Source organism: Pyrgilauda ruficollis, unplaced genomic scaffold (genome assembly GCF_017590135.1).
Source record: "Pyrgilauda ruficollis isolate IOZ18807 unplaced genomic scaffold, ASM1759013v1 scaffold28, whole genome shotgun sequence".
NCBI classification, from domain to species: domain Eukaryota; kingdom Metazoa; phylum Chordata; class Aves; order Passeriformes; family Passeridae; genus Pyrgilauda; species Pyrgilauda ruficollis.
Window position 1 is genome coordinate 9,278,933 of NW_024524155.1, and position 26,521 is coordinate 9,305,453.

The 26,521-nt window shown below is 40.5% G+C and overlaps 1 protein-coding gene across 1 annotated transcript in view; it reads right to left on the bottom strand.

Annotated features, from left to right (window-relative positions):
• The window catches only part of FBLN5 (fibulin 5), a 45,965-nt gene extending 27,036 nt beyond the window's left edge, over positions 1-18,929 (bottom strand). The window contains exons 1-4 of the mRNA XM_041472085.1: positions 18,421-18,929; positions 16,270-16,324; positions 13,794-13,845; positions 12,397-12,639 (exon numbers count right to left, since the gene is read on the bottom strand). Of these exons, the coding sequence (XP_041328019.1) occupies positions 12,397-12,639; positions 13,794-13,845; positions 16,270-16,324; positions 18,421-18,512 (442 nt within the window). The 5' untranslated portion in view covers positions 18,513-18,929. The remainder of the gene's footprint in view (positions 1-12,396; positions 12,640-13,793; positions 13,846-16,269; positions 16,325-18,420) is intronic.
• Positions 18,930-26,521: the final 7,592 nt, after the last annotated feature.

Here is a 26,521-nt window from a genome sequence, read left to right on the forward strand (position 1 = left end):
CTTTTTTATGCCAGGAAATCAGAATGATTGGGAGAATTGGGTGCCTGTGAAGGCAACAGAAATTGACTGCACTTTGAATTCTCCCCTGGAGGTAGTTAAGAGAAAATAACTAAAATGTGAATCTCTGCTTAATTTAGTAGCAACTGTTGAGGTTGGTGAACCATTTCATTGGATGCTGAACAAACACAGAAGCAGACTGCACTACTCACACATACAGACCTGCACACATTTGTCCCCAGATCTCCAAGGTAAGCCTACCTTCCTTACACCAGAACTCAGAAATTCCTGACTAGTGCTACAAGCTGACCAGACTGGCCACATGAGCAGTGTCACAGGCAGTCCCACCAGCTCTCACATTATCCCTGAAAGCTCAGAAAGACACATGTTCACACTGAACATTCCCAAGCCAAACAGTTCATTTTCAAGTGGCCTGCCCTGAAAAAAAACCTCTATGTTCTCTTTGGGTAATTAAAAAAATGAAAAGTAAATAAATAAACAAAGAGAAGAGTCAATGTTCCCAACCAGCAGGAACATTTAATCTCTGTGATTATTCCTGGAGCAAAACTCCTGCTTTTACTCTCTAGAAGGTACATCCCAGTGAATTTTCCATCATGTGGGCCTGCTGTAGTGGAAAGTTAATTTACATTTTTTTTCTTTATAGTACATTCTTTTATTAACTCTTCTTGCCACAAGGTCTCAGGTCATACTGAGTCATGCAAGGGAGCAGTTCCATTTCAGAAGGCACAGTCTGCAGGATAGAAGAGGGCCTAGCAAATTCTTAGCATGACTAGCATTCTACAATTTGTAGTCTTTCAAATCATCTCCAATCAGATACAGAAGACAGTGCTCAGTTTAGCATTTCATGTCCCTCCCCAGGTCAAAGGGAATGAACCTTCATGTATTTCTGAAACAGTTTCATGTCCCAAGCTTCTAGATGTCAGCTTGTGGTTTTTTGTGGAGCAGAATATGATAGTATTTTGTATTTTTAGATGATGAGCATCACTTACCAGCTCCAGAATGCATGTGACGTGCTGGGCCTTTAATGGATACACTGCAAATTTTCAGCCACTCATTATCTTTACAGGCATTCTCTAGTCTGTGTAGGGCACACCTATGCCATAGTTCTCTGGACTCAAGTCTATATATGGACTTATTGCCTGAGAAACATGGAGATAAACGTTTTATTTCTTTCCATTTCTTTCCATTTATTTCTTTCCATTCATGAGCAGTGTTTGAAATCTTATGTGCAACCCTGTAAAATTCTCTATATGCAACCCTGTAAAGTTCTCTTATACCACTTTTTATCTATGACTAGTTAAACCTCTTGAAAATGTTAATGAGAAAAAATTTTGTCCCAAAATGCAATGTACCCCCTGAAAAACACAATACAGGTTTTACAGAACTGTATCTTCAAACAGCACTGATTTCAGAAAGGAGGGCAAAAGCACCTCCTTTCTGAAGTTGGCATGCTACAGTCTTTTTGGATGAGTGCATGAAATCAACTGATATCTGTCAATGCATAGGTCTGGGCTATTCCATCACAAAGTCAGTCCTGCTTTTAATTAAAATAATTTCAATCTGCTTCTGAAATAAAGCTCCAGATGCAGTGCTTAGTGAATTGCTGGCAATGAGTGTTGTATATATTGCTGCAGTCTACCTCTGAAGAACAGGAGCCTGATCCAAGGCTGTTCCAGCCTATGCTGGGTTTGGGATTCCCCACAGGGTTTGCAATAGCAGGAAATTAGCAGCATGCTATGGCTTTCAGATCACATCTCCTCTCCCTGGCCTGGTTCCCGCTCCAGGATTAAGGAGTGGCAGTCTGGCAAACAGACTCTGCACTGCTCCAAGATTCCTCCTTTGGAAAGGGGATGTCAGGCTACCCGTTCAAGCTATCGCAGCTCTGCGTTGCTCAGCCACAGTGACAATAAACGTTGTTTAATGGGTGGAGGCTCTTACCCATGCTATGAGCTTTTCTCTGCAGAGTTAGATGAAGCATACTGGGGGGTTTTTTGTGCCTCTGTGCACACTGGAACCAGGAAATATGTCAAAAGACTCAAAAGTACAGCAAACCACACCTGACAATATCTATTACACCTCCAACTTGTGTGACTCTTTCTTGCTAAAAATTGTTCCAGGCAGCTTTTAAATGATTCTACTGTTACATTTTGTACTATTCCTCCACTATAACATACCTTGTGTGTTCTTGTATAACCTGATACATTGCAGTGCCATAAAAGGTTTTATTATGTTCAGTCTAAAAGTAATTTTCCTTCCTTTCAGCAAATTTTACCCTATTCAGCAATAATCATTCTTTTGTACCACCCATCATACAAACTTCTACTTCTGTCATTTACAGTTCCAATTACTGTCATCTTACCCTAAGTTTTATAACACACTTTACTAATTTAATAAAAGTCATCCTCAGTAATGGCCCCAACTTGCTGCTGCCCTATATTGAGATTTCCATAAATTTGTCTACATTTATCTGGTAGTAAAGTGCTTACACCTAATGTGAGTAGGTTGGAGCCATTCTCAACAAAACATTCTGAAGTACTATTTGCTCTCTGTTCTGGAATGAGAAGTCTTAGTAACACTGCCAGAAACTGCCTAATGCTACACTGCTCTTGATATCAATGCTTTCTTTTGATCATCTTCCACCAGATGACATGTGTTAGGTTATCTTTTCACCTACTGCTGTGTTCCAGTCCCTTAATTTCCTGATCACAATTGTAGCTTTCCTAGACTTTTGTGTATTACATTTATACAATCTTCTCATTCAGTGTTACCTACAGATATGCTGGTTGTGCTACAAAGCCAATCAATGCCTTTAATCCAACCATCAATTTACTGACTCAAAAGTTAATGCTTCATTTATGTAGGGGGCAGAATGGAAAATAAGAATTTTACTTAAAATAAATTAGAAAATAAAATCAAGCTCAAAATATTATAGAAAAGCAGAAGTTAAAATTATTTTGTGGAAAAAACCAAAAGGAAACCAAAAACAAGCAACACAGTTTCAGACCAAGCAGTAGATTATGGATTCTTTCAGACCCTGCAAGTTCATAGTGCATTCCTCTCCCTCTCCTCCTAGACTCTCCCTGTTTAGCTGATCACTTCTTTTATTTTCAGTATCTGAATGCTTCATGAATATAAACAGATTTATTCTCACTGTAGCAGCATGTTACTGACGTAGAGCTAATATATAGAAAAACAAGAAAATTTTCCAGACGGACTTATGAGTTTGTATGTTCAAACTTGCAGACGCCCAAAAGAAGACACCATTCACACCCCAACTTTCAGTAAATACTAAAGGTCTCTTCCTGAAAATCCAGACCCCTCAAAGGTTTCCAGATTATTGCTTGGATATTGAGATTCCTCAGAGAAGTAGTGAGTTCTGGAAGCAATACTGAGTGAAGAGGTCTGAGGTTGTACTGTCAGCCCATGACAAAGGCTGCAGACCAGACCAATGGGCATTTATACACTAAACTCCCATGGAGGGTGTAGGTCAGTGACAGCAGGGGACTTAACCAAGCTTTGGGGCCCTGGGCCTGCATTTCAGCTGTCCTGACACCTATACTACTGCCTGTCCTCTGCACCTTCCTTCTCCTCACACTGCAGTGTGGTCTTATACCACAGAGCACCTGCAACCATGAGTTACAGTTGAAAGAAGAGAAGGTTTTGCTGGTGTTAAAAAAAAAAAAAAAAAAGATGGATTTCAGTACATCTTGTCATCCCCAAGGGGCAGAACATCCCAGAAATGAGGCAGAATGCTGAAAAAACGGCCATGAACTGGGCTGGTTGTAACTCACATTTATCTTCTAGCAGCTTTATTTTCTTTGAAAAATTCTCTCATGTCATTGAAGTAGTAAAATGGGAAGGCAGAGAACTGGCAGATTAAGGGGTCAGAGCATGTTAAACTCCATGCAACTTCTTACTCCAGGCAGCTCTTCTATTTCTGTGTGGCAGCTCTGTCATGGGTCTGGTGTTTTAGGGACAGGACAAAGGAACAGTGCCAGCACATTATCACTTTCTATAGAGTCTGGCAAAACATATGGTCCATTTGGCTGATTTATACTGGCAAAGAAAAGAATTCATATTTTCTATATATTTTGGCTTAACATCTATATTGTGACATATAACCATGGCCAATTTCAGGCTGGAACCAAATGAAAAGAAGCAAGACTGACCCAAAACATATAAGGGAGAGGCCAAGAAAAACAGTGACTTTTAAGTCATTGAGAACACTGCCATCTCTAGGCATTGTGGGTGATGCAAATATATGCAAAAATTGACATAGGCCTGAGTAGAGTGCTGGTGCTATGAAGGGCACTGAAACAAATCAGCCTTCCAGGTGAGGAGAGACTATCACGTACTGAGCTCTGCACATTATGCCACAGGAAGGTAGAGAAAGTGTCATTCATAGGAAAATGAGAGAAAAACAAGCCAAAGAGCTGACAGACTGGGGCAGGGTACTCATGACATCTGACAGTTTCCCAGCACTGCTAAGTGACCTGATTTTCTTTTAAGCCCTGAATGGTCTAGTTGGTGGGACTGTCTTGCATGACAGCTATTCCATAAAGGAAAGCTCATGAAATCTACCCCAGAGCAGACAGAGCTAATCGGTACATTGTGGCCTTAACTGATTTGGCACTGTTGAAATCCCTGGAAGTAAGACATAATAAAGGCAAGGCGGCAACAGAGCCCCACGTATCAAACCACTGCTGGCAGTGAGTCTAAGGAATCACTCTGAGATTAATGGCAGGAGTGCGAGCCCTGCCCTGGCCAGCACATGCCAGAGGATATGGCAGGCTGGGCATGATTACTGCTCCTCTGAATTGAGTCAGATGTAACCTCCTGCCAACCAGCTCTGGGTGACAACTGAAGTCTGTGTATTGTTTGGCTCAGAGCCCAGTGACCAATAACCCCCAATTCAGAGACCAAGCATAATGGAGGCCATTAACTCAGAGTATCTGTAGAACTTCTTTTCCTTGCATACCCTTTCCCTCTGTAGTCTACAGATGTCAAGGGAGATGAGATTTCTGGGTTCTTGCCACTTTGTATACCAAAGTATCATACAGTTCCAAGAAAGAGGGAAAATTGAAACACATCATGAGAGAGAGGTCACAGTCTAGAAAAATTTCAGCTTTCCTGTGTCTGGACTGTAGCCTGCACATCTAACAAGACATGGACACTGTCCCTTCTGTACTTATGCCTCTTCTCTGCACACAAACCCATTATGTTATAACATGACCCATTCTCATTCAGCTGTTCCCCTCAGTATGGCACTGTGCTTCCCTCCTGGCTCACAGCTCAGTAAAAAAGAAACTAGAAAACTTTCAATCACTCCCAAATAGCAGATGCACACTTCCACAGAGAGAATCAGTTTAGTTCAAGGTAAAGTTGAAACCAAATTCAAACACTCCTGCTGGTTCCAATTTTTAATCATAAGATGATGTTCTGACCGCCTGTCTATCCTGACCTCAAAATGTCAAGGAATGCCACAAAATCTAGGAAATCCTTATTGTAGTATCAGTATTTTAGAAGGAGAAAAATATGGTACCTGACTGCCTGACCATAAGATACTTAAGCTTACGTTCAAGACAGCTTAACTTCACTGCAAGAATTTCTTCTTTAAGAGCTTCACCAAAGTCAATAGGGACTATAATCATAGGTCTAAGTGATTTTGTCTCCAGCTGTTGTCCAGCTACCTACCCAGTATGACTGTAGTTCATTCAAGTTCAGTTGTGTCTATACTGTAGTTGTATTTATTCTGTTTTCACTTTTCACATCATCGCATATAAATACAGTCAGAGTGGTGCTTGAAAGGCACTGACATGCAGAATGATGGGCTTGCTCCTACTGTTACACTTTGGATACTCAGGAGCCTGCTAGTTTTCATTCCAGTGAAAAGTGCCCGTTTCCTTAATAACATGCCAGCATTATTGGCTTGCATGTTATATTTCTTGGTTCAATTCTACTCATTTCTTTGTTAGTAGTAGAAGTTAAAGTGAAGCACTTGCCTGTGCTTTAACCACCAGACTGTGTTCCTCCCACACTGCACTTAAGGAGGAATGAAAGCAGGAACAAGCCAAGCCACAGAAGGTTTAGTTTACCATGCTACAGATCAATATGTACAGCAGCTTTTTCTATCAAGCTGACTTCTCTACAAATGGATTAACTTCCGTGAAAAACAGCATTTTGACCCTCATTTCCCATGGTAAGCTGGACAGGATACCTTTACTGATGGTCATATTTCTGTAGGAATGACTCTGTATATCATTCTGTAGGAATGATATAGAGTCATTCTGTAGTGGCTGGATGAGTCTTGCCTTTCCTCAGCCCCTGCCCATTCTCTGTGCGGGTGCAATGGTTTCCTGAGGGAGGAAGGAGCTCTGACTGTTTTCAGATGTACCTTTTAACCCATTATTATTTTACAGTTAACTCGTAATTACCTTTAAGAAGATTGTTGGGATTGTGAATAGATCAGGCCATCAGATCAGAAGCACAGAACCTGGATCTAAAAGATTTATAGTTATGTTTGTCTGGAGCTGTATAATGTGGGTTTATCCAATGGGACAGGATTATGTTAACTATGTCTCCAGGATGTGAATGATCCTTCTTTCATTACTGTCCTGACATATGATCTTGAACCTTAATGTACACAGTTTGTATTTTCCACATGTTTATTTTACCTGGCTTGTCTAGTCTCATTACATTAAATAATCAAGGGGAAACCATCTTGAGTTGTGCTAAAACATGAAACAAATACAGCATAAGTAGAAGATGACTGAAAAACTCCAGGATCAAATAGCTGCTGAAAGCTTTTGTAGCTCAGCTATTCCTTGAAGCAAATTGGAGATACAGGTAAAGGGCTTAGACTTCCCCTCTTCTCTGATCTATGCAGAAACATAGACAAAAGTGGCCACTGAATTCCAGCCAGGTAAGTGCACTGCTGTAGTGGCTTAGGAATGGTACTTTCCAATTTAGTACTGCCACTAAAAAAAACACAAGCTGCTCTCCCTCCCCATCTCCTACTGGAGGCACAAAAGGCATCACAGGTTGAGATAAGAACAATTTACTGGAAATAGCAAGGAGATTAGAAAATGAACAATAACAGCAATAATATTAATAACAAAAGTGTACAGAAGAGAGTGATTCACACGCAAAAATGCTCATTGCAGCCTGGACAATAAACAGACCTAGATGAATTTTCTCATCTGTAAGGAACCCCTTCTTCCTGGAAGACACAGTCCCTTTGCCTGCTCCTGGCAATGACATGAAGGGGTACAGAATATCCTCTGGGTCCTGGCCATGTCCCCTTCCAGCTACTGCAAAAAATGAATCCTGTCCTGGCTGGAACCAGGATAACAGGGGAAGCAACTGAGTGCCACATGTCTCACCTTGAGCTTCACTGCTGTAGAATTATTAAACTGGACCTTTTTCCCCTGTCTGTGTATCTTTACATGATACTTGCCTGGAAGTCACCTCCACACCTATCATCCCCTTGTGAAATTAATCTTGGTATCATCCTGAAAATGAATATTATTTCATTTTAGCCCCAAAATATCCAGCACAGAATCACAGAATCATTCAGACTGGAAAGGATCTCTGAGACCATTGAGTCCAACCTTTGACTGTGTTTCCCCTAGACCACGGTACTGAGTGCCATGTCCAGGTGTTTCTTGATCACTTCCAGGGATGGTGACTGCAGGAATGGCATGCTTTATGGCAAAGCTGGGAACTGAACACAAACTCCTCCAACCCAAGCCTTAGCCACCAGCTATAAACTCTTGAGATGCTTGAGAGGAAACTTTCCCGTTGCTATGGCAGCATGAGGTCTCAATTCATGTTTCCTCATACATCAGGAAAACCATACTACAAGTAAAAGCTACATATCATGGTCCTTAATTTAATCAGGAGCTGTCAACAATTACCTATACTTTCAGAAGTCTGAGCTCAGCCTCTCACAGAATCTGTTGTCATGTAATCTTTCCTTTTTTTTTCTGGTTAATTTGAACATGATGGCAGTCATTCCCTACCAGGGATCATGCATGACCTTCAGGAACTGGAGCAGCAAAAGAGATTGTCTCACAGACCAAGAGGAAAAGGGAAAGACACAGACCTGAACCAAATAGGGTTAAAAAAGAAAACGGCGGGAGTGGATTCCATTTTTATTCCATTCCATTTTATTCCATTTATACAAACCCTTGTAACGCATAATCTCCTTGCTGCATTTCCCTACTTTTCTTCCTCCTGTTTCTATATGCACAGAGAGGTCACTAGGAAAGTCATTAGGAGGAGGCAGCCTGGCTTGATGGCTAAGCCATGGGATAAGGAACTCTGGGCTCTATCCAAGCACAGCCATGAGCCTGATGCAAGACCTGGGCACCTCCTTTCAGTTCTCTGTCTCTTAATTTCCCTCCCCTTTCCCCACACAGGAACATCTGGTTCCATCATTTTGCTTGAAAACTCATCTAGACATAGGCTGCTCTTAATGCGGTTGGGCACAAGGCAGGGCAGTGCAATTGCAGGCTTGGATGTGGGGTTTAGGTGTGCTTGCAGTATAAACGATAATGATCTAAAACCCATCTGTGCAAAGGTAATCTTTTGAAGGAAGGAGTTTCACTCCACAAATGTAGAACTGGGGACCCATAGGTGGGGAATGTAGGAGGTCCTGCCAATCTCTGAGAAACGAGGAAAGCTGAAGCAATGACTACTGCACAAATGGGGCATGAAATCCAATTCCCTCTTGCACTCGGAGACAGCATCCTTCCATTTCCTTCTTCCTTTTACCTTTTGCTTTAAAAATTAAAGCCAAAAAAAAAATGTTTTGTTTGTTTTTTTTTTTTTTTTAAATTAGCTCCTCTGCCCTCCTCCCTTCCCTCTCTATCTAGGTCACACTTATCGGACCTTATGCTCGTACTTTTCCTAACATTTGCTGCTCTGTCTTTGATGTCTGCTTTCTCTGAGCACTCTATTCAACCTCTCCAACCCCATCATGTCCTCACATTGTGAGTTTGCATTAATTGGAGAGAAAGCAATAATAAGAGCCCACCCAGTACAGTTCTTTCTACAATGCCCAGAAGGATCTGTGTTTGAGGCATGTTTTGAAGATCATTGTAAATCAGGAAACAGCAAGGTGGAGTGAAAGGAAACTGGAAAGAGCTCTCAGCTTACGAATGTATAATGCAAGAACACAGGCCCTCACTCCAGTAATCTGAAGCCAACAGTTACTAGACCAAGTTCCTTGTGCAAAAAGTCATTATTATGACTAACTCATTCTGTATTTATAGAGAAGTAATGTTAGAAGACAAACAGTTCAAACAGTGCTCTTGCACTAGATGTTCTTTGCTTTTTTCTGTATGTGGTCTTTTATTCCAACATTAATTGTGGTTATAAATCATTCCCAACCTGCTTTGGAATTATTTACAAAAACTCTGTGCTGTTGAAAACACAGACCACTTACATATACAAAATATAAAGCACTCAGCAACTCCAAAGGTCAAAAATACCACATATTAGGAATCAAACCCACAGAAGAGTTTAGAAGTAATTATCATTAAAACATTTCTCTGTCTGCTACCACAAATGGCTACAGGTACTTCTGCAGCGCACAGAGGACACTGGAATGGGCAAACCCATCACAGACAGGTGTCTTTGAGAGGGACTTGAGCCAGGAAAAGTTTTGTTTTCATAAAGGACAAGATCTGGAGATGAAAGAATCTTGGCAAGACTGAGTGGTGACCAGGATAAGGGAGGATTGTGGACACTTAACCACTGCCTAAGACCATCCAGGCCAGAAAGGATGAGGCCAAAAAGCTCGAAAGGGAGAAGAATGGATAATATATCTTCTTTCGCTGCATGGAAACATATCAGCTCCACAAGGGGGAATGTTATGTGAACAGCCAGGGGTGCACATTCCCTTGAGAGCCAAGGAATGTGGGGTCATGGCAGGCAGGCCAGGTGCCAGACTGGGACAGAGTAGCCTTTTTACAGCCTCCCTACATTTTGTGGAGTGGTAGGAAAAAAAAAAAGAAAGAGCTTGTTAAAACTCACAAAACTTTCAGATCAAATTTTTGTCCTGTTTCACTTTGGAAGTATCTTGAACAACCTCAGTGCTTCAAAGCTGAGGCTGCAAATCTCCCAACTCCCAGAAAATGCTCCTGTATTCAATAAGCTGTTTGGACTGACATTCAAAGTGAAAGTAAAGATTTCTGTTGTTCTAGTAGTAGATCTGTAACCCCATATCTGACCAGACAAAAATGTGTACTCTGTTAAAATCTGCAGATTGCTCAAACACATTGGCACGAGAATAACTCTAGTTCCCCTGCAGTCAGGAGCAGAAAATCTCATTATCTCTAGTGGAAATACCTTTGACTAATTTTATTTGGAAAGAAGGTGCTAGAACACCAACATAACAAACCTGTTACATAGTGACCCAGCTACTGAGCAAAATTATTTCTAGTTCGTTCTTTTCAACCATTCCACCACAAAATTAGCCATTGGAGTGCTTTGTATCCTAAGAACATGCTGAATATGGACAAGGAGGTAACACAGAGGAACTGAAATACCATTAACATGAGTGATGCTTATAATTGGCTTATGGGTGCCATGATTCTGTGGGTCAGACTTTCTTGAATGACCTGGGTAAAATTTTGGTTGCTCCTGAGGACCCTGTCAAGGTTCCCTGATATTTTGCCTCCAAGGATCAAGTGACTTGAAGCATGGCACTTTACATAACCCTGTTAACTGCTCCAGGAATCCTGGAAACAGGGGATCAGGCCTTTCTACCATCACCACAATGAGACATGGACCAAATCACTCCCTTTGGTGACCACACTTTCCATCCTGGGGCACACAGGTACAAAACACACACAGATACAACAATAACTACTGCATCAAGATAGTGAATGTTTCAAGTGAATTTAACTAAATAAAAAATGAAATCTAACCCAGTAGGGACCCCTGACAGGTCTTGTTTTCTTTTAGTTTTGTTTTTCTTCCTTTAGCACATCATCTACCCAAATTCAAATCTGATGTAGACTTACAAAAACTGCTCCCAGCTTGCTGTGGTGCTCAAATGGCAGCCTGTCTTTTCCCATGCATTCTCATTAATGTCTCTCATCACCAAACTTTATTTACAATTAAATCCTAAATATTTGAAAGTTAAAATGACAGAAGTGAACAGCCCTGACTGAAAGAAGTATTAGTCCTCCCATTTCTGCCAGCATAGATAGGAACATGTGTGCTCTTTGGAGGCTGGAAAGTTCACTGTAAAAGTTTCCTAAATCTTCCTGTTTTGATTATTCTGGTTTGCATGGAGCAGACCAGACAGTATAATTCAGAGGTTTCATTTCCACTTTCATTTCAGCACTTCTTTTCTACTAACTAGCCCACTTCCTGAATCATCTAAGGCAAAGTGAGCAAAATGAAAACACTCCTGGAAATCTACAAATCAGTAGATAAAATAACAGGTTGATCAATTTGCTAAGATGAAATGGACTATAGCTCATTTTCAAAGAATCAGATAGTAAAAATGCTTATTTTTACAGTAAACTCTTCAGTGATCCTAGGATTTAAACAGTCCTCAAAAAAGACCCCAGGGTTTATGATTTTAGTTTTCTTTTTTTTTTTTTTCCTTTTTCATTTTCTGTGCTGATTAGAAAATATGTTTTTCCCACCTTGGAAAGGACAATTACTCCAATACAAAAAATGTGTCCCTAATGTTAGCTGAATTTAACTCTAGACTTCCAAAGCTCCTGTGAAGCTCTTGTGGTCTCCTCAGCAGGGCAACAAAGACAGTGCACCATTTGCAACCAAGTCCTGCCAGAAATTTCAGACAACAGGGCAGAATAAGCCCAAAAGACAAGTCAGTTTTAGCTCTTGTGTTTTTCTGCAGCAGTTTTGAAGAAAGTGATGTTCCTTACTCTAAAGAGAGGCAAAATTCTCTGTTGAAAGCTCATGGCTTCTCTGGTTTAGGCTTTTTTTCCTTGTCAAAAACCAGTTCACATACAGCCAAGAGATGAATGGAGTTTTCCCAGGCCCCACCTAACACTTCAAATGAAGGCCACCTTCTCTCTCATGGACAGAATCATAAGCATAAAAGGCATGCTTTTGATGCACTGACAAATCACCTGCCTTCAGATGGCTGTTTATTTCATAAAAACATTACTTCTTTCATGAAAATAGCTTTCCTGCTTAAATAATAGGACTGAGTCATAACTTAGTTTGCATTGAATACTGATGATATGAAACATACAGCTTGTATCCTTAAAAAATTTCGACTTCAAAATACTGGGCTTGATACTTCAAAATACTGCTGCATTAACTGAAGGACAACTGCAGGACAAGCTTTAATGTAAATGAAAATCTAGAAGAACGATTTCTACTACTCACCAGCACACTGATTGTTTTCATCCAGCTGGAAGCCGAAGCGGCAGATGAGAGGTCGGGTGGCAGTGGGGTAGTTGGGGCCGGGGCCGGGAGCGGGGGGCGGGGGGTACACGTTGGAGTAAGGACTCAGGTAGGGCGAGCGGTACACCGGGTTTGTTCGGGGCACGCATAGGTAGCCGCCGTTCTGGTTGACACACACCATGTCTCCTCTGCAGGCCTCAGGAATAGTCCGACATTCATCAATATCTGGAATGAAATTGCAAAGGTTGAAAGAGTGATTGCTCCTTAATGGCACCTATCAAAGAGTAGTTAAATTTTTTTTTTTGCAAAACTTTGCAAAAAAAGAAATATGTTCTCCATCAAATGGCTAATCCTTCCTTGTGGTGCCTCACTTTGAAGTTAGATTGTACTAAAACAGGAAACTTCCCTTATATGCAACATATCCTGTGATCTGCCTGTTTTACTCCACTATTAGAGGATAGAGGGAGAGGACAAGACCTGCTTTGCTATTCCATAGAAGCTTGGTTTAAACACTGGTTTACACATGGCTGCAGCATGCTACTGCCTGTTCCTGCTGGAGGATCTGTCCAAACCACAACATGTAGATCAGGATTTCAGAAACTGATGGTTTGGTCCGCCCAGCTGTGAAATTTGGATCCTACTTTGGAAGTCTCGAGTTCCTTCCCTCCAAACTAGGGATGCTCAGATCTGGGGACACAGTTCAGGCCTCTTTCTTGCTTTCACTGAGATTGTGGCTGAATTAAATTTAGAAAGATACAACTGATTTAGCCAAATTGAGCATTCCCCTGGCTCTTGGGCCACAGAAACAGTAGGCTATGGCAGGACAATCTGCTGCAGGTGTTTCCCTTTCTGTTTGGGTGACTCTATGCATGCAGAAAATGCTGCCCTGGAGACTGATTGCCACTGACAAAAAGATGCTACTGGGCAAAATGCAGATTTCCTTACACTACCTCAACTCAGTTTACTTGGAGTTTCAGTTTCTGAGAATGGAAGACTTTATTTGAACCTGCAGGTGGAGACAGGCAACATAGACAATAAATCCTGAATTTGAAGGAGAAAGAGAAGGAGGGTGAACAGCCCTTGTCCTTTGGCAGCTACATTGAGCTCCTACCAAAATGCATCATTGTTGTTTGAGTAGTCCTGACATCCTGTTAGTATCTCAACAATGTCAAAGATCAGTGCTATGTAAAAACGCACACACACACACACACATTTATATATACACATATTTTTTGTATATACATGTATACAAACACACATATTTGTCACACAGTAAGAACTTTTCATCTAAAACATAGTAAGAGCAACACAATATTAACTCAATAAATTCAGGATTTCTGAACCCAAATGTAAATGTATTGATTTAATTGAAGTCCTACCTAAGCATTGCCCAGAGGCACGGTCCAGGTCAAACCCATTAGTGCATTGCTGCTAAAATGAGAGAAAAAAGGACACTCAGTGATGGTGAAATAAGAGGTTTGCAGAGTCAAATGCTCATCTGGATTATTATGATTAGTACAATTGTTCAGCATGATACAGTACATGAAAATAAAGCTCCTTCCCCAGGGGACAGTCAGCAAGCCATGAACCTGAGGCCTCAGCACAGGTTCCAGCCTCTTAGCTCAGGAGTGGCACCCTCAGGTGATGGCAGTGTCAGGCTGCTCCTCTGCCCAGGGGTCACCAATGTGTTATGAGTACAGGGGTACAATGTGTTATGAGTTGTTAGCACAGAATTACAGTCTTCTAGTTTAGGGTCTTGGTTTTGCCAGAACAGGGGGGTTCATCTCGAAGGTCCTTGTTACATCTCCCACAGGCTCTAAAGCTCCCCAGACAGCCCATTCAGCACACAACACGTCAGACATTGACTCATCCAGAGCCGCAGTTGAAACATAACAAGCTTTAAAAAATAAGGCTTTTCCTGTCCACCAAACCTTGTGATTTTTAGAGGATAAATCTTTATAGAACACATTATAGGTATTCAAGGTTACTGGAAGCCTTGTTTCTTCCTGCTCTGCTGGTCATCATCAGGGCTGCAGCCTTGAGTCTTCAGTACCTCCTCAGTGACCTCAGCATCTCTAAATTGGTGAAAGTCCTAGTTTCACCAGGTTTGAAAGCCTTCTAAAATTATTCCCTGCTCTTCCTAGTTTTTGACTGGGCCTCCAGCTATTTAGCAAGGGGCCAAGCAATTGACACAAGCACAGGATCTTCCAGTAAATAGGTTGTATTAGGCAATGTAAGCAAGAGATATCCAGGAAACAGGAACCACTGAAGCAACCAGTGGGCAGAGGGATGGAGTGTGTTCAAGATTCTTCCTTTTTTGTTGTTTCTTAATGATAAAGACTTATTTTTGGACTTTATGGAAGAAATGAGTGGAAGAATAAAGTACTTAATTGATGTTTGGAAATGTATTAAGTTGTAGATGGAAGACAAAGGGTTAGAGGGGTGGGTCATTTGCAGGAACCAGGGACAGGAGGTGAAACACTGTTTGGACTGCACCTGACACTGGCACATATGAATACACAAAACTACTGCTAGAAGTGTCAGACAAGTATGGAGGAATTCTGCCTTCATTTGCTTTGGCATTCCAAGATGTTTTAGTATCACGTTGTGGAAAGCCAAGATATTCTAATGGGAGAATGTATAATCACCCTCATGTTTTAAAGAATATATGTACTCTACCTTTTGCTCTCCTTTTTGAGTACATATCCTATACCTAGGTTAGCTGGAAAAGCTCAAATAGTTGTTAACAAAATTATTTTGTTTTGGTCAAAAAATGATGGTTCAAAACCCCTGAAACTACTGTAGAACTGGTTTCCACAACTTTCTAGAACTTTATTCTAGAAAAGATTCCAATATTGTCAAAATTACCAGTTTCAGTACCTTCAGAAAGAACTCATTGCTGTCATTTCAGCTTCAAGTTTCTTTTTCAAAGCAACTTCAAAAATCAATTGATGTCACAAGATGTTTTTATAAAAAATCCAATGTAAACAATATTTTTTAAATTATAAAAACAAACCCTTAAAGACATCTCAAAAATTCTCCAGAGGCATTCTCTCTCCAGAAGAAAAGAATTTCCCATACAGATCCAATGATCACAAAAATATCAATAAGCATGACCTGTGCAGGAAATTTTCAATGTAATAGAAGAAAAACAACTACATTTCAGAGACTTTTGGCAAAGGTATTTAGAAACACAGCTCTGGATACCAAATATATCTGGACTATCAACTAGAGATCCAAGCAACATGCCTGTAGGAACACTTTTTCCTGATTTAAAATTACTTGGAGCCTGAGCACACAAAGAACTAATGATTCTGCTGTTTCAAGAACTGGACTGCTTTTCTTCTATCCACCCTCTTGAACGGAAATGGGTTTGGGCATAAGTGAAAATGAAAACTGGGATACAGTCATTCAGGATCACAGTCCAAAATTTAACAGTCTTAAGACTTGATCCTGCTGTACACAGAAAATATGTATTTCTATGAATGAATTTTCCAAATATGGATGTTTCTCACAATAGAACTGAGCAGTCTCTGGTTTCATAGCATGGTTTTTCTTATTTCCTGTTCCAGAAGTGTTCAGTTTAGAGGCAGAATCAGATTTTCAGTGAGGTCCAGGTTTCTACAGGGATATTTTGCTGAGCTGGCAAGGATGAGTCAATAAGCTCAATCCACGTTCAGCTCCAGAATCCTGCTGGCTCCAAGGTCTCCCTTCTAAACCCTTAGACCACACAACTTCCTTTCCATGTAAACCCCAGACCACAGAGCTTCCTATCCACCTGCTAGCCAGTTAAGTTTCATGCCATATAGCACTTCAGTACAAACCAGTACACACATCTCTGCATGCACCTCTCACCTGTGCTTTTCCAGGGCTTGAAAGGCAGACAGCCAGTGTGAAAGCAGTCAGTATCCTGTAATGCGCATAGAAAATAGGCTGAAAACCTTCTGATATCCAGGTTTATTACACAGAATTAAATACACATGGACAAATTAATTTCTAGTGACACTTCAGTGTGTTCCACAGTTTTGCTAACACGAATTTGGCCTTTGTAGAAGGAGTAATATAACTGTGGGCTAGATTCAGGTCTCAGAGCCAGTGACTCTGATTGTCCTATAGTTTTACGCAACTGGGATTGAAACCAGACTGTACATGTCCATGGACTAATCTGATTTTTATGACACCCCATGCAGCAGCTGTTAAATGAACAAGTGTGCAATATTCAATAAAGCGGTTTTTCCCCTCTCTGACACCTTTCTTTTGCAAAAATGAAAGCTTTTCTTGCACAATGTGCACGTTTTACAGTTGGGTAAACCCAAGCAAGGCCCTGCCTAAGCTCACAGCATGAAGTGTTGGCAGGGCTGCAGACATGTCACGCAGGAGGTCCTGAATCCAAGCCAGCTGCTCCAACCGCTAAACCGCATTTCATCCCCAGGAGGCTCTATCTGAGATGAATCCATTTTCTTGGGCCAGATTCTGTCCCTTTACTCAGTCTTGAGGAGACACACTGTGCCAGGTCACCAGCTACCAGAAGCTGTTATCGTCAATGGAGACTTCCCCAGCTATACCATCTTCACATCTAGTGCTCCCTACTGGGTCTCTCTCTACTGCAACTGAAAGACGAGGCCCCCTCACTAAAAGAGCCCTACCCCTATTTTTGGAGCTCCTTACCTGGAGGATAAAAATTATGGGCAAGTAAACTTCCACCTCCAAATATTTACTAATGGATAGAAAACCATGAAAGCACAGTCAGAAACTACTTTTTTCTAGGTCCTGTGGATTTCAGTGTTTTGCTGCTGATTTATATAAAACTTCCTAGTACCATTAGACCCACACCTTGCTTATCTTGGATTGTAATTCTAAATGACAACTGGATACAATACATTCCCACAAAACCAGAACAGGAAGCAGGGGATATTTTAGGTAGCCTTAGTTCTGCTACCCATATGAGCTGCCAACTTTCTCTCTTAGAGCTGTCCCTGATTTCCAGAGTGCAAACTGAGCTGCTGAGCAAGACCTACAAATGCATCAGACAAAACCACACACAATGACCGACACATTACAACAAATTGGACAAGCTCTGAAAAGTAAACATAAACCCTAAAATGGTTATTCATAGTGCTGTGGAGACAGATTTTGCTAATTAGCAACTTTTGTGTGACAAGAAAAGGCAAATTCTGCACAGAGTTTTCCTTAGAGTCCAATGTAAAGTATTTAAACTACAATTTTGTCCATTTAGGCTTGCACTTAATTTATTGATTCCTCAGATATTTTGAAGATATTTTAAAGTGTACAGTTCTATAAAGACTGCATACTCACTTTGCATAGAGTGAGAAAAGCATTGGGAGGGAATACAACAGGTTACAGCAGAATACTGACGTATGCAGCAACTGGGCTTTGCTGCACATTGCTGCAGGACAGTGCACGATAACAAAATCCCCCATAAAACAGTAAGACAAAACTCAAACATTTTTAGACAGTCTTTAGTTTCCTTTGCTACAAGATGATATATTCTTTCCTCTTGGTGGGGGAGTGACCTTACTGCCTCATGCATGTTCTGTCTGCACCCATGATCTCAATTTGCTCATTACTTTAGATCTAAAATCCCCTTAAGAATTATTAACAGACATGCAGCACAACCTATCAACACTACATGCAGCTGGTCACAGTAGCTTGCCCAGCAGGCAAAATATTTTAAACTAGTAATTAACTTCTGCAATAGTAACTAATTTACTTCAATCAATCACCGCAGCCAGTGGGATCGTTGCTGCTGCAGTTCAGCACTCCCGCAGATGCGCAGAGTATAAGCACAGATCAAGAAGGAACTCATCAGAGACAGCACAGCTTTAATAACAGGCAGATTGTCTTTCCCCACCTCTGACCATTGAGATCCCATCTCTTTTCAAATGGCTTTTGCAAGTGGATTGGCATAACATGTCCCTGCCACAGCTATTTTCCACAAGTAGGTTTCCCGTCAGTAAGCAAAGAAGTTTCATGCATACCACTTACCTTCTTAATCCTTGCATGTCCAAAACCGTTGGGGAAAGGTGGAAAAAACCCAGAGTCTGTGCTGATGAATAACTAGAAAGTTTTCCAAACATTACCCTCTGCTAGCGCTTCAGTTCCTCTGTCATTTATAGTCCAAAGAATGAAATGGCAAGTAATGGAGAAGATCGGGAGCCGTCTGTACCTCCTCAGACACTGGAGAGAATACAGAGAAAGCACCTGGTTTTGCTTAGTTCTCTTCTGTAATTCAGCATTAAACCAATTGGAGGAGGAATGTTAAAAATGAACACTTCATTTTCTAAGTATGTTAAACAATGCAAATGGGGGCCTCAGCCTGGGACAGCTGGTTTAGATTACAAAGCTCACCAACTGGCTAGACTCCTCACAACAACCTCGAGGAGCCTGCCAGGATAAAACACTAACAGCTTGAAGGAAAGCCTCTCCCGCTGCAAACTTCACAGTTAAATGTGCCTCAGAGCAGAGAGCACCGTTATTGGACAGAAACCCTTATCAAGGGACTGGAGAAGGGAAGGGATTGTTTTCCTTGCTCTGAGAACAAAAAAAAGTCAGGCTTTTTTGGAGGCCCTCTAGCTGGTGTCCTGGACAATGAATATGCAACACTCGCTGCTCCGTGCCAATGGCATACTGATGAAAGGTCTGACCCTCTGGGAGGTGAATAACTCAAATTCATGATGATCACAGCTACAGGAACTATATTGCTTGGGGATTATTTAAAAACAGGAATAAACAAATTAAACATTCAAAGGAAAACAAATGGTTTGTCTGCAAACACTGGCTCTTTTTAAAGCGACCCCATGCTTAAGGGAGCAGTTTATGATATGAAATATTTCTTCAGGAAAAACATAACTTGCAGATCTCCAGTTATGACTGAAGAGGAAGGAAATAAAGTACTTTTTCAGGTGTTTTGCAACTTTGCCACGGGCAGAGCTTTAGTAGGTCAAGAAGAACATTTATGGGATGTGAAGGTAAGCAATCAGATGCAGCAAAGATTATAGTGGATCCAAAGATGAACAATGAAATTAAAGACAGACATGGACATTAAACAACTACTTTGAATTTCTGTTGAGTGTCCCATTTGAGAAAACCCTTTATTTCTAAGGAACCTGAAATTATTATCATACATCTCTGTGTAACAGATTGAGAAATAGCAGTACAATTGATATAACAGATAATAATAAAATTTGCCTCTAAACATCAATATTCAGCTTGAGATACAAGGACTGCTTTAGAGGCACTGAGCCCCCACAAGTTGTATTGGAGCCAAAGGGAAGCTCGAGATCTCTGTATCTTGTTAACTGGCTGTAATTACCTTTCAAAAATGACAGCACCAGAGGCTCCAGGCCATTTCTGACAGTTTGTCTCTCAGTGACTTGTTTGCATCACTTGCACTGCATGGAAAATTAAACACTCACCTGGAATCATTCAGTCTATAGATTGGCAGATAAACAAGAACCAATTTACTTACTTTCAATAAAGTTCCCAAAAACCTAACAAAAACTTGTACAAGGGATTTCTGAAGAACCTGCTGGGCATGTTGTGAAGTTTTGTTGTGGGTCAGAAAACAGGCAAGAGAGGATAGAAAGCAAAGACCAGGAAAATTTTAATTGTGGCAAATATTTAACAGTGAGTATTCTCACTGCTCCATACCATCAGAGTTTCTCAGTACACTCAATAACCTGGAGAGCTAACAGATGTAAGAGTAGCAGTGCTTACTGTATGTTAGAAGTGTGAAAAATCTATTGAAACAATGAGAAACAGCTTTACAGGAAAGCAAATGCTCTGTGCATCCAGCTGTGTGGATGAAGAGCTTGCTTCATCTGATAATACTTCACTTGCTAATCCACTGAATTTTTCTACAATCACATGGTAAAATCATTGCACGCATGCCAGAATCACTGTATGAGTGCAGCACCAGTCTATTCCCAAATAGTTGCCTCAGAGTTCTGATCCATCAGCCAACTGGCAGAGGTGCTCCAGCCCTGGAGACAGGAGGTGAATCCAGATCTCACCACCTAAGGGGCTCCCTTAAGAAGAAATACTGTACAAATGTTTTGATTTTTCCTGTCTCCATCTGACAGCTGGAGTGGATAAAAACCAGAGTATAAAAAGTGTACCAAACCACAACCTGGGCTAGTTTACAGCTTGGTGACTGTTTTTTTTCCAAAATAAAAGGATTTGATGTTGTGGCTAAGTGGAATTTCTGCAGTACCTTTCTATAACTACCATCAGTCACAAAACAATGAGATGAAACCACAGCCTTTTCACAACTCTGTTTGGTATGAAGGGTTGTATAAAGTAAGGATTTTGTGGTGTATAAGCCCCCTTTTGTTCACCCTATAGAAATGAACAATTTGATGCATCTTTCAACACTCTGTGCTAACACCTTCAGCATTTATGCTTAAGATGGTGGCTAAACTTCATGTGTAGTGGTGCTCTCACTTCAGTGGTCTCAAATATCCCTCCAAATGATAAAATCCATTACTTTATTTAGATTTCCTTGACATTGCCTTTGTCTTCATGAGGAGATGCAGAACTGTCCCAGTATAAAATAGGGCTCTGATAAATAACTATGTGGTCAAAGTTTGCTTCATGCATAGCTAGGGTTGAAACCATATCTCCAGTTAAGACTGGATTTTGAAAATTGTGTAATATACAATAAGGGCGACATAAAATGTGTTGTATAACTTTACCCTCTTTGGATGAGACAGCTGCACATGGGAATTGAGCCATGCTCCTGCAGATAAAGCACAGCATTGGATGAACAGGAGCCCTCAACACTGGAGAACATAATCTGACAGTTTCTGAATGCTAAGACAAAAGCTGTAAATAGGTCAGGGAACTTAAGAATAGTTAATTATACTTATCATCCTGAACAGAAAATCTTCCTTGCAGAAACAAGTAATCCTCTAAGTTTCACAACATTTCATCTCCTTTTTTAACTCCTGGTTTTGTTCTTACATTTTTCCAGAATCACATCTGTCAAACACCCTTCTTGGATGTTCTTGTAATTTTTTAAAATTCCCCCACTCTGAACATTTTCAAGAAAATTTTCAAACTGTGAGAAGAGTGAAAGCATACAAGTCTGTATGGTGGTAGGTCTGTAAGCCTAAAGTCATTCTACATGCCAAGTCATAGACATTTTTTACCCAGCCCCACAGACTTAAATTCATTAAAGGAATTTTCCAATAACTGACACTTTCGGCCCTACATGTCCAAGCTTTTGATGCTAAAGACATTAATTTTGCTCCTACCAAATCTCATGGAACCAAACGTTTTTACCAGCAAAAATGGTAAAACAGCAAAACTGCTGGGTACTTGCAGAAACAACTGTGTTTTGATAGCATCTAAGCTCTGTGAGATTCACAAGTTGAGCTTTTGCCTAACATGGAGATTGAACTAAATGTTCCTGGAGACTGCCAAGTAAGCAAGCTTTTGATATTGTCACATGTTGATGTTAAAACACAGGCGGTGATTTGACATACACACATCTCACCCTACTGCCCTTTGTATAGCACCACACTGGAAACAGGGTCTCAAACCCTAATTCTGCCTGAGAAGAGTAGCACCCATTTCTTCCACCTCTCAGGAAAGAATCTCAGCTGCAAACTCCAGGTGTGTGGGGAGGGTTGCCTGTAATTTTTCAAAGACTACCTTAGATTATCAGCTGAGGTCTGCTTCGCTCACTGGCTGAATTATAATTGCCATCTCATAACATGACTGATGAAATAACCTGCTCCAGATGGCTCAGGCCAGAAGCTCAAAAGCACAGTGCTACACATATTTTCCTTTCCTAGCCAAACATAACACAAGCTAGAATTAACAGTGAAAATTATCATAGTATGTAATCGTAAAGACATCAGTAGTGCTAATTAAAATGTACTGGGAATGTAGGGTCCCTGAGGTGTCGTGGTGTGTTGATCTGCAGCTCACAGTACAATTTTTAGGAAGGAGAAAACGTAGCAGTTCCTGTTGTGATGCCATCTCTTGGGGCTCAGCTGCCTCAACAGTTCCCACCTGCATGAGATATCCATGCAAAGCGGAGCCAATACAGCACCCTTTCCTTTCTCCTGTGCAGGGATGTCACCTGTCTGTCTGAGGCACGTGTTCCTTTGGCCAGAGCATACTGCTGATCTCATTGCTTCCAAAGAGCAGCGTGCTGAGCCCACTGCAGTGTTGTACCAGGTGGTCTCACAGTGCCCAAGCACATGGAATAACCCTTAATATCCTTGGTTTACTCTAACTCTGCATATTTGTCTTGGTTTCAGCTGGGGTTAAACCACACCACCCCATAGCTGTACTTTCTTTACAGGTCTGTGGTCACTCCAATACCAGTTTCTAACAGCCAACTCCTTTCAGGATAGAAATCACCAGTGGAAAGCACAGGCATCACTGTACCCTTTCTGAAATGCAACTACTCTAAACATGGACCAATATCTGACTCCACTTTACTGCTTTGAAAACATTACTTGCCCTTTTGGATAAGGAGTATTAGGATCTAGCAGGTACATACCAAAACTCCAGCAGTTTAAAACAGCCTAGTGAACTGCATCTACTGTAAAACAGAACCATTTCAGGACTATTCCCTCTAGTGAGATCAGGTTTGTGGTTTATGATCACCTGTTTAGCTGTAGTACTTTCTAGGACAGTCTAAGAAGATGCCTGAGGCAAAAAAGAGTAATATTCTTGGAAGAATTCTTCAGTATTGTCCAGGGTTTTTTAATCCAATAAAAGTAAGGTAAAAAAGCAAACTAAATAATTACCATAACTTTCTCAGGAAAAAAAATAGAGCATTTCACAGCATTTTTGGTGTATGTGACAACTCTCAGCAGAGAGCAATAATTATTCATGGCAGTAGTTTGCAACAGCCTGCAACATTCTTCTTGAGTTTTCAATCCTTAGATGACTGACATTTGTACTTTTAAAATATTTTCCTGTAAAAAGTGTATAGAACATCATCCTTTACCTAAAGACAAAAGATATATTTGAGAATATCCATCTCCTCCTTGGTTGCTCTAAGTATCCAAGAACAAGGTGCCCCAGACCACTGTCCATATTTTACTTCTTTTTCTGTTGAATCTCAGCATAGCTCTGGTAACTGCAGTTCACATTTTGCCTGAAACTAGACAGATATTTTAGTTTGTTTTTGTTTATTTTATAAGATTGACATGTACATAAACTGGGCTGTAGCCTTCTCTGCATTTTTTGTCAAATGGTCTAGACAATGTGGTTGAAAACAATGCTCTTTAATCTTGTGACAAAATGTTTACCAGCCCCTTTTAACAGCAAGCATAAATACTTTATGGCCTGTTTCAGCTAATAATGACCTTCCATAAATAAAGACCTAAAACTCTTAATACTTCTGGACCAAGACTAAAGTCTGTTTCACTGTTGGAGCAAGCCAACATTCAGTCTTCACAAGTGCCTGGAATACATAAACCATTGGGCTCCAATTACGACCAGACAGTTAGAAGTATGTACTAAAACCCTCCTTAGAAATATTCAGGACTGATTTATTTTATGCTGAAATGCCTCAAGACTGCTGTGTTTTTCACAGTTTCCCAAGCCCTTTACTAACACAAGCACCACACTGGGCATGTCTGGCAGCATCGGGTGGCACCTTAGAGCAGCTGACTGGAGCACTGCTTCACCTTTACTGGTTAACCTGGCAGCTTTCCCTGGCTGCTGGGCATCAGTGCCAGTAAAACATCAGCTTCATCTGTGCTTCCTCAGCTCCCAGGTACTTTAATTCCACCACACGGAACTTATACTTTAGGTAGGTTTTGTGTTTGGGGTTGGTTGTTTTTTTTTTTTTTTTAGATTCAGTTGGGCATCCTTTCTCCTTTTTATTCTTCTTTGGCAATTCACTTTGTTTTTATCCAGAGCAAAAGATCCAGCCACTGTAGCATTGAGCATATTCTGTGTTTTCCATTAAAAAACTTCAGGTTCTGAATAAACCCAAACAAGTCTGTGGAAATGCCATCTCTCAACAGGGGTGTTTGAACGTACACAAGTATGTGCACTATTTTTGTAAGGGCACCTGCCAGAACCCTGGTGATGAATCCAGAGTAGAAAATATTTGACATCAACCCTCTCTTCCAGAGCTTCTCTTCTTCCAAGTGGTGGAAAACATTTTTAAACATGCTTCACTCTCATAGGTGAATGAATACAATATAAGCAAAGACTCCTGGCTTCTTTCTCCAATAAGACAGCACATTTTTGGGTCTTTTCCTTATCTTAGGATTTTTGGGGTTAAATGTTAGTCAAATACAGGAGTGGCAGAAAGTTTCCCTATAAGGAGAGAAATAATTTTGACTGTTTTGTGCTTTCTCAACTGCTTTCCTAACCCCAGAAGACATTTATAAACTTTCCTTCAATTTAAGAACTACTACACTTAATTTACTTACTCCCAGAGCAGGGATGACACCATTTCACAAATTACCTGTTTACTTTTGTGACCTAACCATGCCATTCATAAGAATTGCCTGACAAATTGGGTGGCAAACATGATCTGTGTTGTCTGCTTGTTTTCAGACCTTTTATTCACTGCTCTGCAGCAACAAGTGCTGCTGTAAGACAGCAATTCAGCATGCTGAACATAGAAATTCCACTGAACAGGGATGTACTCCCATTTCCTAGTTGTGCTGTAGAGCTTATAAAGTCTTGAAACTGGAGGCAGTTTGTAACAGTCTTTTTTTTTTTTTTTCTTTTTTGTTTGTTTATTTTTTAAATTTTATTTTCTGGCCTTTGCCTTGAGGTGCACTGGTTGCCACAGCAGAAGGAGATGAGCAGTACCAGGAGTTCCCCTTTCAGAAGCAGCCTGGCCATTCCCAGGGCTCCCATGCATTCAGGAATTGGGAGGTACCAGAAGCTCAAGCAGCCATGTGAAAAAGTCAGTGGAGCTAGACCCATCTTCCAACACAGGCACTTGTACTGCACATGGAGTCCATTGCCAGAGCCTGATAAATCAATCAGTCCCCATTTTGTCTACAGTTCCATAACAAAATTCAAGAAGTTGAAGTTGTGCCAGATAAAGAAAATAGAAAGGAACAAAAACTCTGACAGGTTAAATGTGAAAAACAGAAAGTCAGGCCAAGAAGGTTTGAGAAACAAATCATAAGAAGCATAAAAGCTAATAATAAATTCTTTTTCAGACACACCAAGAGCAGGAAAACTGCCAAATAGTCTGCAAAGCCAACAGATGAACAAGGTATAAAAATAGTGCTTAAAAAAGATAAAATCACTGTAGAAAGTGAAATGTTTCTTCTTCATCTGCATTTGCTAGAGAAACTTCAAGAGATTACCATAGTGGAATAAAAGGAAACAAGAGAAAAAAAAAAAAAAAAGAGAAAAAGAAAAAAAAAGAAAAAAGCAAAACCAAATCCAGTTTGGGAGGATATGTATGAATTGAAATGCCAGCAGGAAACCTTGTAGAACAAATCAAGAAAGTTAAGAAAAACCATTCATCAGAAGTCACTTGACATTTAGAAATTAAGTATCATTAACTGAATTAAATATGACCATTTGCAACAGCTGAATTGTTTATCTGAATTGGAGATTGTCCTTAAGAAGCCTTGGTGCTAGAAGTAGTGAAAGTACCAAATACAATCCTGTATTTCATTGGTTTATGTAAAATGGTTAATAAAATACAGAACAGTAAACCCAAAATATCTGGAAATCAGTAGCACAGCACAGGAGACAGTGAAATTCAGGAAGAATACCATCATGGAAAGGGTTATTAAGCATTGGAATGGACTGCCCAGAGAAATGGTGGAGTCACCATGCCTGGAGGTGTTCAAGAAATGACTGGATGTGTCACTTAATGCTACGGTCTAGTTGATGTGGTGATGATCCATCAAAGGTTGGACTCAATAGTGTTAAGAGTCTTTTCCAACCTTAATGATTTGGTGATCTTTTAGGCATAGATTTTATTGGAGATTGTCCTTAAGACCTACATATCTCAGAAAAACAGCTCTGCTCCATACAGAAGTATAGAGGTTTACTTTTGCATTTACTCTAGCTCTGTGCATTTGAAAATGGCTCTAGCCAACTCCGTTTAGAGCTTCTACTGAAAATCTTTCCTTTC